Source organism: Ranitomeya variabilis, chromosome 6, assembly GCF_051348905.1.
Source record: "Ranitomeya variabilis isolate aRanVar5 chromosome 6, aRanVar5.hap1, whole genome shotgun sequence".
Taxonomy (NCBI): domain Eukaryota; kingdom Metazoa; phylum Chordata; class Amphibia; order Anura; family Dendrobatidae; genus Ranitomeya; species Ranitomeya variabilis.
In genome coordinates this window covers 317,624,014-317,642,346 of record NC_135237.1, presented here as the reverse complement: position 1 = coordinate 317,642,346, position 18,333 = coordinate 317,624,014, and the positions used below count along the sequence as shown (strand labels likewise).

Genomic DNA, 18,333 nt, shown 5'->3' with positions numbered 1-18,333 from the left:
CCCCAAAAGTTCCAGCTCTCTCCCTACATCCAACAATGTTATGATCACTGGAACTGGAGGAGGAAATACCAACAGCGTATACATGGCAATTGTTCAGTGCTAGGTATACCGCAATTGAGAAGGCAGAGATCGTATTAAACAATCTTTGACTTCTCTGTTGGGAGTCGGCTGTGTGTTTAATGTTGGTACTGTGTGGCAACCAAACCAGGGTCCTGTGAACTTCCTCATTTGCCTCTCAAATAATGAAATCCTAGGTTTCCCTGGTGTTTACAAGGTCCCCGTGACCTCTAGGACTGATGCATGTCATTTCATTGATTGAGTCCTAAAGACTAGTGTTGGCATTCAAGTGCCAGATGAGGAAGTTTCCAAGTACCTAGACTGAATGCCATGTCGTACTGATTGGACAAGGATCCTGGAAATCTTTTTATTCATCTGAAATGCGCTTACTACAATTGAGGGGTCATGCAGGGACGATTTCCACTATGTTGGTACCTCGGGAGCTCTGTAAAAGTGATAATGCCCCAAAAGCATATCAAAATATGTTGTGTAACAAATTGTGGGGAGCATTTTCTCCTATTGCCTGTTTTTTTAAATATAAAAAATTGAGCTAAAAGTAAAAATAAAGTTCTGATTTTTGTTTACATATTCATCTTCACAGTTCATTACACAGTATACTTTTGGTGTCAAATACTCACTACACAAATATATGTATTCCTTGTGGTGTGTATTTTTCAAAATAAGATCACTTTTTGGGCTTTCACAGAGTTTGTACACCAAGGGCTCTTCAAATGTGACATGGCTACTAAAACCTATTCCAGCAAACTCTGCATTGCAAGATCATCTTCCTTCAGAGCCCTGCCACATGCCAAGAAAGCAACAACTGTTGGCACAATTATTAGAAAATGGAAGAAACACAAAGATGCCTGTCAGTGTTCCTCGGTCTGGGGCTCCATGCAAGCTCTCGCTTTGTGGGGTAAGGATGATTCTGAGAAAGACCATCAATCAGCCCAGAACTACACTGGAGGACCTGGTCAATGACCTGAAGAGAGCTGGGACCACAGACGCAAACATTCTTGTTAGTAACAGACTACGCCGTCATGGATTAAAATCCTGCATTGCACGCAATGTCTTCCTGCTCACACCAGCACATGTCCAGGCCTGTTTGAAGTTCGCAAATGACCATCTGGATGATCCAGTGGAGGCATGGGAGAATGTCATGTGGTCAGATGAGACCAAAATAGAACTTTTTGGTATCAACTCCACTCGCCATGTTTGGAGGAAGAAGGATGAGTACAACCCCAAGAACACTGTCCCAACCGTGAAGCATGGTGGAGGAAACGTCATACTTTGGGGATGCTTTTATGCAAAGTGGACAGGACAACTGCACTGTATTGAAGGGAGGATGGATGGGGTCATGTATCGTGAGATTTTGGTCAACAACATCCTTTCTTCAGGAAGAGCATTGAAGATGGGTCATGGCTGCATGGCTTCCAGCATGACAATGAGCTGAAAAAAAGGGTTTGGTACCATGTTAGCCAATTGAAAAAAGAATGCTATGTAACATCCTTTATTTTATTTTTTTTTAACAATTAAAAGGTATCATAACTGCATGATTATCTTGTTTTCCCACTGAGAGCATTCCAATGACCCAAAACACACAGCTAGGGCAACTAAGCAGTGGCTCCATAAGAAGCATTTCAAGGTCCTGGAGTGGCTTAGCCTACCCAATAGGCCCAATAAGGGAGCTCAGTGTTGCCCAGCGACAGTCCTGGGAGTGAGTGGGAAAATTGTGTGGGATTAAGTACACCCATTGCTGGATCAAGGTTCTTGCTTCTATGTAGATAACTTTTATGCTATAATCCCACTTTTCAGGTCCCTCTCTGCGCGAGCTACTGTAACCTGTGGTACTGTCCCCCAAAATCAGAGAGGCCTCCCTAAGATGCTAATTGGGCAGCTGCTCAGAAAGGGTGAGAGCAGAGGGTTGTCCTTTTTTTGACCACCATACATGGTGATGGCAGCGCCCCCACCGCTGTACAAGGTATCTCCACACAGGTCACCTAATCAGACTGTGTACTCGGGTACAACAAGAACATGAGGGGAACTGATCTTTCTGATCAAGTCCTCAAGCCATACAGTGCCATGAGAAAAGGCAAGGTGTGGTACAAGAAATTGGCCGTGCATATCGTACAGATAGCAATGTACAATTCTTACGTGCTATCACAATGTGCAGGCCAGACCTGTACCTACCTTCAGTTCCAGGAGGTAGTAATCAAAGCCCTAATGTTTGGAGTCTTGAAGGAGCAGGCGGTAGTACTTCCAGAACTGAGGGTGCTCGTATCATACCAGGCCAACATTCACCCGGTGAGGTTCCTCAAACCACAAAGAAAGGAAAGTCGCAAAAGAGGTGCCAAGTATGTTACAGAAGGAAGATGCACAACAACACCACTTATCAATGTAACACCTGCCCCAACAATCCTGGCCTGGGTATAAAAAAAATGCTTCAAACTGTATGACACATCCATAGACTACTAAATTAATTTCTGACTTGCACAACTCACATATGTGAACCTGGTGCACGCTTCACAACTCACGTATGCCAACCTGATGTACACTACACAACTTGCTTATGCCAACCTAATGCACTCTACAAAACTTACGTATGCCACTACATGATAAAATTGGATCTACTTAGATTAATAGGTAGGGGGACTGTGCTGCTGCAGTGAATCAATTCTCAGAAATGATGATGAGGAAAAGGCTTTTTATTCACAATGCGTTGTTTTTTTCACTTGAAAAAGACGCCAATACGGCGTTGAAATGTGTTGTGAATAAAAAGCATTTTCCTCATCATTATTTCTGAAGAATTCATTCACTCCAGCAGGCGCAGCCCACCTATGTGTTCATCCAACTGGATCTAATATCTTCTGGAGGATTTATCCACCAGCCACAGGGCAGCAGCAGCTCTTTTTTCTTCTTAGGAGCTGTGCCTGTCACAACTCAATCAGGGGAACGTAATCAGCACTCTGCTGCTCTCACTCCATAGGATTTACACTACATTATAAAATTCACATACCAGGAAACACTGTATTCATTCCAAAATGGGGACACTTGAGGAGGATTTCCACTGTTTAGGCATATCAGGGGCTCTCCAAACGCGACATGACGCCCACAGACCATTCCATCAACGTCTGCATTCCAAAACATCACTTCTTCCCTTCCGAGCTCCCAAACAGTAGTTTTCCTCCATATTTGGGGTATCGGTGTACTCAGGAGAAATTGACAACAGATCGGGGGATCCATTTTCTCACGTTACCCTTGTCAAAATAAAATAATATTTTTGTTGAAATATTTTTTTTAGTCATTTTCACAACTCAACATTATAATTTTCTGTAAAGCACCTAGGGGTTCAAGGTGCTCACCACACATGTAGATAAATTCCTGGGGGGTCTAGTTTCCACAATGGGGTCACTTTAGGGCGTTTCCACTGTTTAGACACATCAGGGGCTCTCTAAATCAGACATTGGCGTACGTTCTCGATTCCAGCCAATTTTTTGTTCAAAAAATCAAACTGTGTTCCTTCCCTTCTGAACCCGGCCGTGCGCCCAAACAGTACTTTTCCCCCACATATGGGGAATCTGCATGCTCAGGAGAAATTGGACAAACATTTTTTGATTCCTTTTTCTGTTCTGTTACCCTTGTGAAATTAGATAATTGGGGCTAAAAGATAATTTTTGTGGATTTTTTTTTCCTTTGCTCTGCTTTATAATTTTCTGTAAAGCTCCTGGGGGGTTCAAGGTGCTTGAGGGGGTCTAGTTTGCAAACTGGGGTCACTTGCGGTGTGTTTCCACAGTTTAGGCACATCAGGAGCTCTCCAAATGCGATATGGCATCCACTCACTATTCCGGCCAATTTTGCCTTCAAAAAGTCAAATGGTGCTCCTTCTATTCTAAGCCCTGCCATGTGCCCAAACAGTGGTTTCCCCCACACATGTGGGGTATCTGCTTACTCAGAAGAAATTGTGCAACAATTTTGTGGTCCATTTTCTCTTGTTATGCTTGTGAAAATAAAAAGAATTGGGTCTAAATTCAAACTTTTATGAAAAAAGTTAGTTTTCCTTCCACATTGCTTCAGTTCCTGTGAAGCACCTGAAGGCTTAGTAAACTTCTTCAATGTGCTTTTGAGCACCTTGAGGGGTGCAGTTTTTAGTAGAATCGTGTAACTTTTGGGTATTTTCTATCACATAGGCCCCTCAGAGTCACTTCAAATGTGATGTGGTCCCTAAACAAAATGGTTTGGTTAATTTTGTTAAAGAAAAAATTGAAATTGCTGGTCAACTTTTAACCCTTTATAACTTCCTTTTAAAATAAAAAACATTGTTTCAAAAATTGTGCTGATATAAAGTAGACATGTGGGAAATGTTATTTATTATACATTTTGTGTGACATATCTCTGATTTAAGGACATAGCAATTAAATGTTTGAAAATAGCAACATTTTTGCTAAATTTCCATTATAAGAAATGTTACCACTGTCATGAAGTTAAATACATCACAGAAAAATAATCTCAGAATTGGCAGGATTAGATGAAGCGTTCCAGAGTTACTACCTCATAAAGTGACAGTGGCCAGAATTGTAAAATTTGACCTGGTCATGAAGGTAAAAACAGGCTTTGGGTGTGAAGCGGTTAAAAATGCAGCTAAGCTCATAACCTTTTTAACATCCTGCAAGTTATGTAAAAATGGATTTTTACATTAAACTTTAGATTTTTTTCACTAATAAAACCAGCATGCATCGACCAAATAATTACTGACTGCCTCGCCTGTGTTCTTGCTGGTTAAATATAAGGCCACGTTCACACATTCAGTATTTGGTCAGTATTTTACATCAGCATTTGTAGCCAAAACCGGGAGTGGAACAATCAGAGGAAAAGTATAATAGAAACATATGCACAACTTCTGTATTTATCACCCACTCCTGGTTTTGGCTTACAAATATTGAAGTAAAATCCTGACCAAATACTGAATGTGTGAACGTGGCCTTAGGCAGCATTAGTAAATTTGCTTTATTATGTTCTGAAAAAATAGCCTCATCAACTGGATGAGTAAATCCACTAAAAAAGGTAAACTTACACATGGCAGGTTTGAAAAATGGGCTTTGAGTTTCAAGCTAAAATTGGATGATTTTATTTTTAGCAGAACAAGGATTAATTTTTCGATTGTTGTTTGTATTGTTCTACACAGAAAATGTAGTAATATTCTTTCTGACTTTTTCTGTGCCTATCTCTGGCTTCTCATTAAATAGCGAAGCTGCACACCTTATTAGAAGCTGTCATCTTCCGATATGTCAGTGACGATCAGTCCATTCTTTAACAGGCGAAGTGTAGCTGGTGAGCACGGCTCAATGATTAGAAAGTAGGGCTGGCATGGCTGTGCCTTTGTATTGTAATACAGACATCAAACTCGCATGTAAGCCCTATTTGTCCTAGTCAATGGGGTTTGCTTTTCTTTTGCACAACTTCCATTTGTGAGATTGATTTTTGTGTTTTCTCTCAATATATCACAATGGGCTCTTTTGATACTTAATTTTCTCTTAATGCTTTGGTGACTGTATGTCAGAATGATATGTGTCTTCAGCTTTTCGTACGAAGCTGTCACTCTCGAGTTTCACCATACGATAATGTTGCTGCTTATAATGGTGTACAATTTAGTACGTGTGTTTATTATTTGTATATATAAATATATACAGTGGGGAAAAAAGTATTAAGTCAGCCACCAATTGTGCAAGTTCTCTCTCTTAAAAAGATAAGAGAGGACAGCAATTGACATCATAGATAGACCACAACTATGAGAGTCAATGTGAGAAAACAATTCCAGAAAATCACCTTGTCTAATTAGGCAAGATTTATTTTGCAAATTATGGTGGAAAATAAGTATTTGGTCATTAACAAAAGTTCATCTCAATGTTTTGTTATATATCCTTTGTTGGCAATGACAGGTCAAACGTTTTCTGTAAGTCTTCACAAGGTTGGCACACACTGTTGGTGATATGTTGGCCCATTCCTCCATGCAGATCCCCTCTAGAGCAGTGATGTTTTGGGCCTGTTGCTGGGCAACAAGGAATTTCAGCTCCCACCAAAGGTTTACTATGGGGCTGAGATCTGGAGACTGGCTAGGCCACTCCAGGACCTTCATATGCTGAAATACAGGACTCTCTGAAAACTAGCTTTGTGGCTGTTTCAAGATGCACAATAAGGAGGTACTTGAAGAAAAATGGACTGCATGGTCGAATCACCAGAAGAAAGCCATTACTGCGCAAATGCCACAAAGTATCTCTCCTATAATATGCAAAATAGCACAGAGACAGGCCTCAAAACTTCTGGAACAAGATAATTTGGAATGATGAGACCAAAATTTATCTTTTTGGCCACAACCATAAACGTTTCATTTGGACAGAGGTCAACAAGGTCTATCATGAAAGAAACACCATTCCTACTGTAAAGCACGGAGGTGGATCCTGATGTTTTGGGGATGTGTGAGCTACAAGGCACAGGAAACTTGTTCAAAGTTGATGGAAAGATAAATGCAACACGCTATCAGCAAATACTGGAGGCAAATTTGCACTAATCAGCCCGGAAGCTGAAGAAATTGCAACGATCCAAAACACAAGTCGACCTGTCATTGGCTACAGCAGAGCAAAGTGAATGTTCTGGCGTGGCCATCTCAGTCTCCAGCCCTCAATATCATTGAGCCACTCTGGGGAGATCACGCAGTTCATGCTAGACAGCCCAGGAATTTACAGGAAGTGGATGCTTTTTGCCAAGAAGAGTGGGCAGCTTTACCATCAGAGAAAATAACCTCATCAACAACTACCACAAAAGACTTCAAGCTGTCATTGATGTTAGAGGTGACAATACACCAGGGCTGTGGAGTCGGTAAGCCAAACTTCCGACTCCTCAATTTCCATGACACCGACTCCACCAAATGGTCTCCGACTCCACAACTCCGACTCCACAGGCCTGAGAGGGCTGTGGAGTCGGTAAACCAAACCTCCGACTCCTTAATTTCCATTACACTGACTCTCACTCCACCAAATGGACTCCGACTCCAGGACTCTGATTCCTACACCACAGCCCTGCAATACACGGTATTAAGAAATGGGGTGTCTAAACTTTTGATCAGGGTCATTTGGATGTTTTGGGTTGTCATTATGATTTAAAAAGAGAAAACATAGCAGTTTGACAATAAATGGCTTCATCCAACCACTAACCATGAGTGGAGAAAAAGTTCTCTGAAAAAAAAGCCAAGGAAGCTAAATTTCTGCCTGGGTATGTAAACTTTTGACCACAACTGTAATATGTATAAATATATATGTTGTAAGGAAGCTGTAGGATGGGAGATAAAGCTGGAGAAATGCTTTTGCACACATAGAACTAAAAGGGGTGAATCGCCCATGACCGTTTGATTGTGAGCAGCTGAAGAGATGAGAGAGAAAGCTGCTCACCATATCTCCACCTCTGGTTGCTTTTCACGTTGTAAATTGAGACCTGTTTGTCTGACACATGTCTTTTTGTATGGAGGTGTGCAGCTCTCCAGGATTGAGTGCCTTTGCTAAAGGACTAAGAAGCTGAACTCTAAGCCTGGAGGGCTAACCAGCACTATTGTATGGACTTTTTACTTTATGTTGTACTTTGAGCCGCACCAAGGATATATCCGATTTTCCTGTGATGTGGTTTGAGGTTTAGGAGGACTGCAATGAACCAACCGGACTTTTAAACAGAAACGGTTCCTGTGATACCTCAAAACACTCCCAAGTGAATAGTATTGTTACAATATGTAAAACCTCTTGAAGACTACCAATAGAACTGAAAATAAAAGTGGTCTTTTAGGGGCATAATATGTGGTGCGTTTAAAAGTAGATGGTCTTGGTGTGTGTTTTTTTTGTTGTTGTTGTTGTTGCTTCAACTGTGGCCAAAAATTGTACCCTTTGCCGTCATATTGGAAAATCGCCGCAAAAATTATGCGTTTTTACTATCTTACCGTAATTGCTGGTGCTGTAAAAAAAAAAACACCACAGTTTAAATGCAGCCATAAAGAAATAAGATGTGCTGGGGTCTTATATTAATAACCACAAACAACATATTTGGGAACAGTTTATAATTAAATATATTTGGTAAGTTATCTTATTTAATAAATATAAGTGCAATTTGAATAAAAGCCTTTGAGCTAGTTTTCTTAGGCTTATTAATGATGGCTAGGCTTTTTATATGTAAAATCTCAGAATTTTATATATTTTTCATTTGTTTTATTTTCAGGCAGATGTGGCCCCATTGATAGCAGCTCTTATTGGAATCTCATACCCGTTGAATTCTGTGGTAATGTCTGATTATTTTTACTAAACCTATTTTTCATTAATATTTTTTTAATTAACAGTGCATTGTTGTTTCATGACACATTTCACTAAAATATTATTGCAGCCAATGTCTGATGTGTTTCCCCAATAGCCATGAATCAAACTTTTTGTGATATTAGAAAATGTCTTATTTGTTCCTGTACATTTCTGAGATGTCTCATTGGGGGACTCCTATTTGGGGACACTGGAAACTATTGGTGCGCTGCTGTCACCAAGAGGCTGATGCTGAGAAAAACAGCTCAAAAAATGAGACGGCAACTCCCAGGCAAGCTACACCTGGCCTTTCTGCTCCAAACTACTCAGTTTCAACTTAGTATCATGTATGAGGCAGACACAGGTCTGGAATCAAGACTTGTTTCTCCCTATGTTTTTTCTGGATTGGGTTAACCTTTCTCTTTTTCCCTTAGGGTATGCACGGTCAGGAATCGGCAGCGCTTTGAATGCAGCACATGTCCGCATGATTCCACATGTGTTCACTGAACCGTGCGGAATGACCGTGTCCAATACGTTGTATGGGTGACATTTATCTTGCGAAGACTGAGTGTCTCTGCAAGATAAATATCTGGGAAGACGCACCTCATGTCCGTCTCCGCAGGGAAGCCGCTGGCATCTCAGCACGCGTAGTGGACATGGGAGTTCTTGAAATCCCATCCACTATGCTGTAACATCTGGACATGTTGATACCACCTGTGCCTCTCAGAATTTTATACCATTGGACATTAAATAAAGAATAATTACATTTTTACCACTAAAATGTTTTTAGCGCCAAATTTTTAATTTTGATAAGGGCTAATAGGAAAAAATAGACCTCAGTTTGTTGTACAATTTCTCCTTAGTACATCAATACCCTACATGTAATCAGGAACTACTGTTCCTACTTTTCAGGCATAATGGAACGCTCAGAAGGAAAAGAGCCCTATATTAACCCCTTATTGACAGCCAATACTTATTTTTACTGACCTGTGATATAAGCGACTAGCATCCCCATACAGGTGACAATCCAGCAGTTGCTGGCTGTACACTATAGCTGACAACTTGCTGTATCAGCCACGATCAGTGTTGTCACGTCCATATCTGTTTAACCCCTTAGATGCTGCTGTCAATAGTGACTACATCATATAAATGGTTAACAGAGTGTGTGGGCTTCCTCTTTAACCCCATTGGTACCCTGAAATCATGATTGTGTGGTCCTGATGTTTGCCATAGAAATTCATGGCCAAATAGCGGCTTTAGAGTCTGCCGGCTATAGTGGCCTGTTCAGAAGTAAGCCACATTAGGTGGTTAAAAATACACTTTTTTATTCCTGTTATGTCACTTTGCTTTAATTCCTGAAAGTCACTTGAAAGGTACCGTAATTAAAGTACCTGACTGTAGTTTACAATAGTTTACAATATTTTGAGGGGTGGAGTTTTTAAAATGGTGTCACTTTTGGGGATTTCCAATATATAGGACCCCAAAGTCTTTTCAAACCTGGCTTACGTCCCTAAAATAATACAGATTGTAACCCACCAACAGATCCAGAATTGAGTGGCACCAGGTAATGTGGATAATCTTCACAGGCTGTGACTATAGAGGACAGATTTTTCCAAAGACTTCAACACAAAGCTCTATTCTTGCATGTACGGGAGGTGCTCTTCATATAACTAGAAAATAGAAATCCACATAATGCAAAGTTTAAACAGATGCGGCACTCACCCGAATGTTGCAGAAATCAGTGTCTTTTATTCGCTTTATGCGGCATTAGACATTTGCGGAGAGGCAGCAGGAGACAGAGAGGGGTGCGGGGAGAGGGGAGAAGAAAGTGGACAACGGCCGTCAGATGCGCTTCTACGGGTCCAGGAGAAGCGCATCCGCGTGAAACAGCCGTCGTCCACTTTCTTCTCCCCGCACCCCTCTCTGTCTCCTGCTGCCTCTCCGCAAATGTCTAATGCCGCATAAAGCGAATAAAAGACACTAATTTCTGCAACATTCGGGTGAGTGCCGCATCTGTTTAAACTTTGCAATACAGATTGTAAATTTGCTTGCAAAAAAAAATTGCTGCCACATTTTTAAACCTCCTAAAATACAAACAAAATAAAACATTTTACAAATGGTGCTGATGTAAAGCAAACGTGATTTATTAATGTTTTTCTGTGGTGTGACTATCTGGATTAAAGAGATAATCATTCAGAGTTTGAAAATTGCTATTTTACATTTCTGTCAAATTTCAGTTTTTGTTTTTTTTATAAATAAACACAAACATATCAACCATTATCATAAATTATAATGTGCCACGAAAAAACAGTCTGAAAATCACTGGGATTTTTTTTAAGCGTTCCAGAGTTATTACCACATAAAGTGGCACTGGACAGACTTCAAAAATTTGTCCCGGTCACTAAGGGGTTAAAGTGCAGATTTTACTTGTATGGTTTGCGGGAGGCATGACCCACTGGAAGAGCCCCTGAGGTGCCAGAACAGCAGAACCCCCCATATGTGACACTATTTTACAAACTATGCCTCTCAATGAATTCATCTAGGGGTGCAGTAATCATATTGACACCACAGGTTGTCACAGAAATTTATACTATTGGGCTGAAGAGGAAATATTTACAAAAATGTAACACAATTTCTGCTGAATGTGGAAATACCCCTTATGTAGCTGTACAGTACTGCTTAGTCACACTGCGAGACTCAAGAGGGACAGAATGCTTTGATGCTTGGAAGACCAATTTTTCCTAGAATAGTTTGCGGACTCCATTTGATAGAAGAGCAGAATCCCCCCTCAAGTGACCCAATATTGGACACTATACCCCTTTGGGAATTTATCTACAGGTTAGTGACGATTTGACTCTGTGGGTGTTTTCCAGAAAGAAATAGCTGTGGATATTGCTGAGTGAAACTTGCAAATCTGCCACTGTAGTGCCCAGTACATTATGCCCAGCTCGTTCTTCTGGAGACACACACCCTGTAAATTAAGCGGCCTCTCCTCGCTACAGAAATGCCTAACTTGTATACTAAGTGTGTATTAGGCACACTGGGGCGCAGAATGGAGGGGGGACTTTCGAGTGCAGAATTTGCTGAATTTCTTTTGGGGGATGAGGAGCCATTTCACTTCTCCAGAGCCTTTGTATTACCAGTAATGTGGAAGCCCCCTATATTTCCGTTAACAGAGTGGGGACTTGCTTTTTCTCTGGATTAAGTTGAATCTTTTGGGAACATTTTACATAACATTTTTTATCACATACTTCTCTCTGATTACTTACATTGGAGTTTCCATCTAAATCTCCAAGTGACGTAATTCAGATGAAACCACCGACTGATCAAATTATTATAATGAGGTAGCAGAGTTACTCTGGACTCTATTCAGCTGTATCCTTCTTTTCAAAAGTGTACAAAACTGTGGCCTGACCGTGCTATTATGCACTTTTAAAAAGACTGACATCGCCTGATCAGAGGCCAGACAGCGTCTACAGTGTCTCCACCAGCCTGATTATAAGGAATTGTCCACCAGAGGTTCTGTCTAAATTAATTATTTCAGAGATTTACATGAAAATCCTGGTGTAAGAGCTCAGTTTAGAGCACAGGATAAATGTGAGCTGAGCCTCACTGTGATCTTTGGAGGCTGAATGAACAAATCGGCAGCAGGTGAAGAATGGGTTTAATTTATTTTTTTACACTGTTCCTTGTGTGTTATAAGTAATTAGACAACTTTATTCTTTGGGCCAGTATGATTACAGCGATACCAGATTTATGTTTTGTTTTTTTTATGTTTGGCTGCTATCACATACTAAAAGATGTTTTTTTTGTTGTTGTTTGTTTTGTTTTTTTGTCAAAAAATAAGTTTTTGCTTTGTTCTATTTTGAGAACTATAATTTTTCTATATTTCTGCCATAAGGGTCATGTGAGTTCTTGTTTTTTTTGTGGGACGATTTGATGTTTTTATTGGTATTATTTTTGTGTAAATAATATTTTTTATGATACAGTGATCAAAGGAGGTAAAAGTTGTAACAGTTTTATAGATAGTTCTGGACGCGGTGATTCCAAATGCATGTACTTTTTTGTTTATTTTTACATAAAAAAACATATTTATGGGTGTAATGTTTTTTCTTTTATTTTTAAATATTTTTACTTTTTACTTAGTCTTTCTATGGGTCTTTAACTTTTATCACTCTGATTCTTTTATATCTGTCAGTGTTACACTGACAAAAGCCTCTTAGACTATGCTCTCAGTATTGTCTAACAGGCTTGCTGTAGCTGGCAGACCCGGAGGTCTACCTCGTTTGCCACAACGCCGATCCAGCCCTCACATTGACGCCTTGGGTTCGTCAATCAAATGGGAGAGGGAGCCTACGGTGTACATGGTCATTTTATCATTTACGTGCTACCAGTTTTTCTGCACCATAATTTAGAATTCCCTTATTATTTAACCTCCTGGATGTAGATGACTGGTGATAAAACCTGTAATCTACTGCATCATGTATGTCTCTGACCACTGTGCATGTCTCATGGAATATACCGGTAGTTGCTGATGTGCTTAAGAGGTTGCTGAATGTGAAGCTGGGGTTTTTGTACTGTAAAAGTATAACTGGTATAACAATGTGGAACATGCTGTTACTTTATTAATAAATAATAATCCCTCTGCCGGTTTACTCTGGATGGATTCTGTAAAATGCACATTATGATTTTTGCTATGCTTACATTGGAGCTTTTGGATTTAGCAGTAACGACATATGCTGCTATTAAAAGATTGTGTGTAACAAGGGAATGTTGCTTTCTTAGCATATACAGTTAGCAGAATTGATTGATGAAGTAAATGGGAGTTTTATGTGTTTCCTACAAGTATCAATAATCAGTATATTTCATTTAGTTAGTTCTTTTGTGATTTGCCATGTTTAACCTCTTCACTCCCTAGCCTATTTTTATCTTCATAACCAGGCCAAATTTTAAAATTCTCACCAGTGTCACTTTATTGGTAGTAACTCTGGATTAGATTATTACCACCGATCAGAGAGCTGCGGTTCCCACTCTGTCAGATGTCAGCGTGAGCCAGCAGCTGTGACCGGCGGTAAACAGGCATCAGCTGATGAGACAGTACTACTCCCACCAGCCTACACTTGCTGTCGCTGTTAACAGCGAGAGCCAGTGTCGCTGATGGCAGTATTCATCAGCCGGCTCCTGTGCTATAAATAAATAATAATAAAAAATGACGGCTATTCTATTTTTGATAACCATCCCTGGCAAAACTAACAGCTGCGGGATGCAACCCTCAGCTGTCGGCTTTATCTTGGCTGCTAATCAAGAATAGAGGGGTCCCCATGCCATTTAAGAGAAGTGTTATTTAAATAAAAAAATAACAGCATGGGGTCCCCCCTATTTTTGACAAACAGCCAACTTAAAGCAGACAGCTGTGGGCTGGTATTATGAGGCTGGTATTAGGCCATGGATATTGACCCCCCTCCCCCGCAGCCTAAAAATAGCAGCCCGCAGCTGCCCGAGAAAAAGCGCATCTGTTAAATGCGCCAATGCTGGCACTTTGCCCGACTCTTCCCACTTGCCCTGGTGCGGTGGCAAATGGGGTAATATTTGTGGAGTTGATGTCAGCTGTTTTATGGCCTCTGACATCAAGTCCACAGGATAGTAATGGAGAGGTGTCTAGAAGACTCCCCCATTACTAACCCCATAGGTTGACTGGGGCTGTAGTCCCTTCCCTGCAGTATCTTTTGCACCTCCTTCAAAAGGATGTGAAAGGTGGCAGTGCTACAGTTACTTACTATTTCTTTGCATCGCTGCTCCACTCCGAGAGAGGTGAATGCAGCACCTGCACTCTGCTTCTGTCTCCGCTGCTGCTGTAGCTTTTGTGAAACAAAATGTCGTAAGGCGGCAGAGGTAGAAGCTGTGAATGACCTCTCCGCTGCCTCCTGATGAGAATTCATTTCATGGTGATGATAAAATCTGTGGGGCAGCGCTGGTGTCGCCCATTGCTTCTATCTACGCCCCCTGCTGATGTTTTCTTTCACAGAAGGTACAGTGGCAGAGGAGATAGAAAAAGAGAACCAGCGCTGGACTCAAATCAGTGGGTTCACTCCTCTCAAATGAAATGCCACAGGAAGTAAAAAAAAACCCAAACACTTATGGATTATCTACATGTGAAAAGTGTACGCTATTGTGTAATAAAGCAAATTAAAAAAAGTGGTTAGGGTGTAAGGATAAATAATTAGAAAATACATATTATGTGTTGTACCCAGAGGCGGAGCTTAGGGGAGTGCAAAAAATCTGACTGAGCCCCTAACCAGGTAATCTTGACTACAGCTACAGTGGCGCACCCTAATTATGAGTATAGGAGAACATCACCAGGTGACTGCGCTGTGATTGAAGATAAATTTATAGACAAAAACGAATACTGATATTACTATATGAGGACTATAAAGTGGTAGATACTAGTCCTGCAGAGCATATGGGATCACGGTACAGTTATTGATGGTGACCTACAGCTGATGTTCTTGCTCATGGAATCATTCACTTTTTCCCGTCTTTTCCATCTTGCCCAGACTGACATGGCAACTTCTCCAGCCAGGACTCATCTGCAGAGATTACAATCAGACACATCTGACTTCTCCCATTTCCAGCATCGTCCATAGCTATCCCCAACCTGCACAAATTACTCATTCTGCTGATGCCCCAATTCTGAGCCACTGCTGCTATGTGTGTCCTACAGCACCTGTGGGGGGTACAACAACGGTTCCTGTTAACACCCCACATAATACTGCCATGACTGTGCCCTTACATAATAATAATGACTCCTTTGTGCTCTCTATATAGTAAAATTCCTCCCTAGAAAATATTAATGCCCTGTGCTTGTGTCCTCCACATTTTGCTCCTAGAAAGTAATAATACCCCATGTTAAACTTTGAGGCTCACAATACTGCGTGCCCCTATAACAATAATGCTTAAGTGCCCAGTTAACATTTAATAGTGTCCCCTCAGTTCCCCCCCCCCATGTACAGCTCCTCTGTACACAGTATGGTGGGCCTACAGCTTCCCTATTCACCGTATGTCCCCATTACTCCCCTCTATATGGTATAATGAGCCCACAGCTCTCCTTTACACAGTATGATGATCCCACTGCTCTCTTACGCACAGTATGATTATCCCACAGCTCCCCTATACACAGTATAATACCTAGAGGAAGAGACTGCACCGAAACACAAAGTTGGACCAATAAGAAAGTGACAGGGAATAATTATCACAATATTAATTTTTATTTGGTAACAATAGTGACAAGCATAAAAATATATATGTTAAAAAATGTATATATTATAATTGTATATAGTACAATACAAAATGTGCACAGATTAAGCCGCATATGGTAAGGCGAGCCAATTTATATCCAAATAAGAGGCAATCTATAGCATATATTATCCAGGGACAATGGATAAAAATATATGTGCAGGCAAACAGACAAATATAGTAATATCTCAAAAGCAGTGTATATAAACCATAAAAAAAATAATAATAATAAAAAAAAAATATATATATATATATATATATATATATATATATATATATATATATATATATATATGTGTGTGTGTGTGTATATATATATATATATATATATATATATATATATATATATATATATATATATACAGTGGGGCAAAAAAGTATTTAGTCAGTCAGCAATAGTGCAAGTTCCACCACTTAAAAAGATGAGAGGCGTCTGTAATTTACATCATAGGTAGACCTCAACTATGGGAGACAAACTGAGAAAAAAAATTCCAGAAAATCACATTGTCTGTTTTTTTTATCATTTTATTTGCATATTATGGTGGAAAATAAGTATTTGGTCAGAAACAAAATTTCATCTCAATACTTTGTAAAATATCCTTTGTTGGCAATGACAGAGGTCAAACGTTTTCTGTAAGTCTTCACAAGGTTGCCACACACTGTTGTTGGTATGTTGGCCCATTCCTCCATGCAGATCTCCTCTACAGCAGTGATGTTTTTGGCTTTTCGCTTGGCAACACGGACTTTCAACTCCCTCCAAAGGTTTTCTATAGGGTTGAGATCTGGAGACTGGCTAGGCCACTCCAGGACCTTGAATTGCTTCTTACGAAGCCACTCCTTCGTTGCCCTGGCGGTGTGCTTTGGATCATTGTCATGTTGAAAGACCCAGCCACGTTTCATCTTCAATGCCCTTGCTGATGGAAGGAGGTTTGCACTCAAAATCTCACGATACATGGCCCCATTCATTCTTTCATGTACCCGGATCAGTCGTCCTGGCCCCTTTGCAGAGAAACAGCCCCAAAGCATGATGTTTCCACCACCATGCTTTACAGTAGGTATGGTGTTTGATGGATGCAACTCAGTATTCTTTTTCCTCCAAACACGACAAGTTGTGTTTCTACCAAACAATTCCAGTTTGGTTTCATCAGACCATAGGACATTCTCTCAAAACTCCTCTGGATCATCCAAATGCTCTCTAGCAAACTTCAGACGGGCCCGGACATGTACTGGCTTAAGCAGTGGGACACGTCTGGCACTGCAGGATCTGAGTCCATGGTGGCGTAGTGTGTTACTTATGGTAGGCCTTGTTACATTGGTCCCAGCTCTCTGAATTTCATTCACTAGGTCCCCCCGCGTGTTTCTGGGATTTTTGCTCACCGTTCTTGTGATCATTCTGACCCCACGGGGTGGGATTTTGCGTGGAGCCCCAGATCGAGGGAGATTATCAGTGGTCTTGAATGTCTTCCATTTTCTAATTATTGCTCCCACTGTTGATTTCTTCACTCCAAGCTGGTTGGCTATTGCAGATTCAGTCTTCCCAGCCTGGTGCAGGGCTACAATTTTGTTTCTGGTGTCCTTTGACAGCTCTTTGGTCTTCACCATAGTGGAGTTTGGAGTCAGACTGTTTGAGGGTGTGCACAGGTGTCTTGTTATACTGATAACAAGTTTAAACAGGTGCCATTACTACAGGTAATGAGTGGAGGAAAGAGGAGACTCTTAAAGAAGAAGTTACAGGTCTGTGAGAGCCAGAAATCTTGATTGTTTGTTTCTGACCAAATACTTATTTTCCACCATAATATGCAAATAAAATGATAAAAAAACAGACAATGTGATTTTCTGGAATTTTTTTTCTCAGTTTGTCTCCCATAGTTGAGGTCTACCTATGATGTAAATTACAGACGCCTCTCATCTTTTTAAGTGGTGGAACTTGCACTATTGCTGACTGACTAAATACTTTTTTGCCCCACTGTATATATATATACACTCACCGGCCACTTTATTAGGTACACCATGCTAGTAACGGGTTGGACCCCCTTTTGCCTTCAGAACTGCCTCAATTCTTCGTGGCATAGATTCAACAAGGTGCTGGAAGCATTCCTCAGAGATTTTGGTCCATATTGACATGATGGCATCACACAGTTGCCGCAGATTTGTCGGCTGCACATCCCAAAGATGCTCCATACAAGGCAGGATGGATCCATGCTTTCATGTTGTTTACGCCAAATTCTGACCCTACCATCCGAATGTCGCAGCAGAAATTGAGACTCATCAGACCAAGCAACGTTTTTCCAATCTTCTACTGTCCAATTTCGATGAGCTTGTACAAATTGTAGCCTCAGTTTCCGGTTCTTAGCTGAAAGGAGTGGTACCCGGTGTGGTCTTCTGCTGCTGTAGCCCATCTGTCTCAAAGTTCGACGCACTGTGCGTTCAGAGATGCTCTTAGGCCTACCTTGGTTGTAACGGGTGGCGATTTGAGTCACTGTTGCCTTTCTATCAGCTCGAACCAGTCTGCCCATTCTCCTCTGACCTCTGGCATCAACAAGGCATTTCCGCCCACAGAACTGCCGCTCACTGGATTTTTTTTCTTTTTCGGACCATTCTCTGTAAACCCTAGAGATGGTTGTGCGTGAAAATCCCAGTAGATCAGCAGTTTCTGAAA

At 40.8% G+C, this 18,333-nt stretch overlaps 1 protein-coding gene across 2 annotated transcripts in view; it reads left to right on the top strand.

The window, feature by feature from the left end:
• PIGN (phosphatidylinositol glycan anchor biosynthesis class N) overlaps positions 1–18,333 on the top strand; it is a 477,253-nt gene that overhangs the window by 79,631 nt on the left and 379,289 nt on the right. For both annotated transcript variants that reach the window (XM_077269733.1, XM_077269734.1), the window contains exon 10: positions 8,311–8,370. In XM_077269733.1, the coding sequence (XP_077125848.1) occupies positions 8,311–8,370 (60 nt within the window). The remainder of the gene's footprint in view (positions 1–8,310; positions 8,371–18,333) is intronic.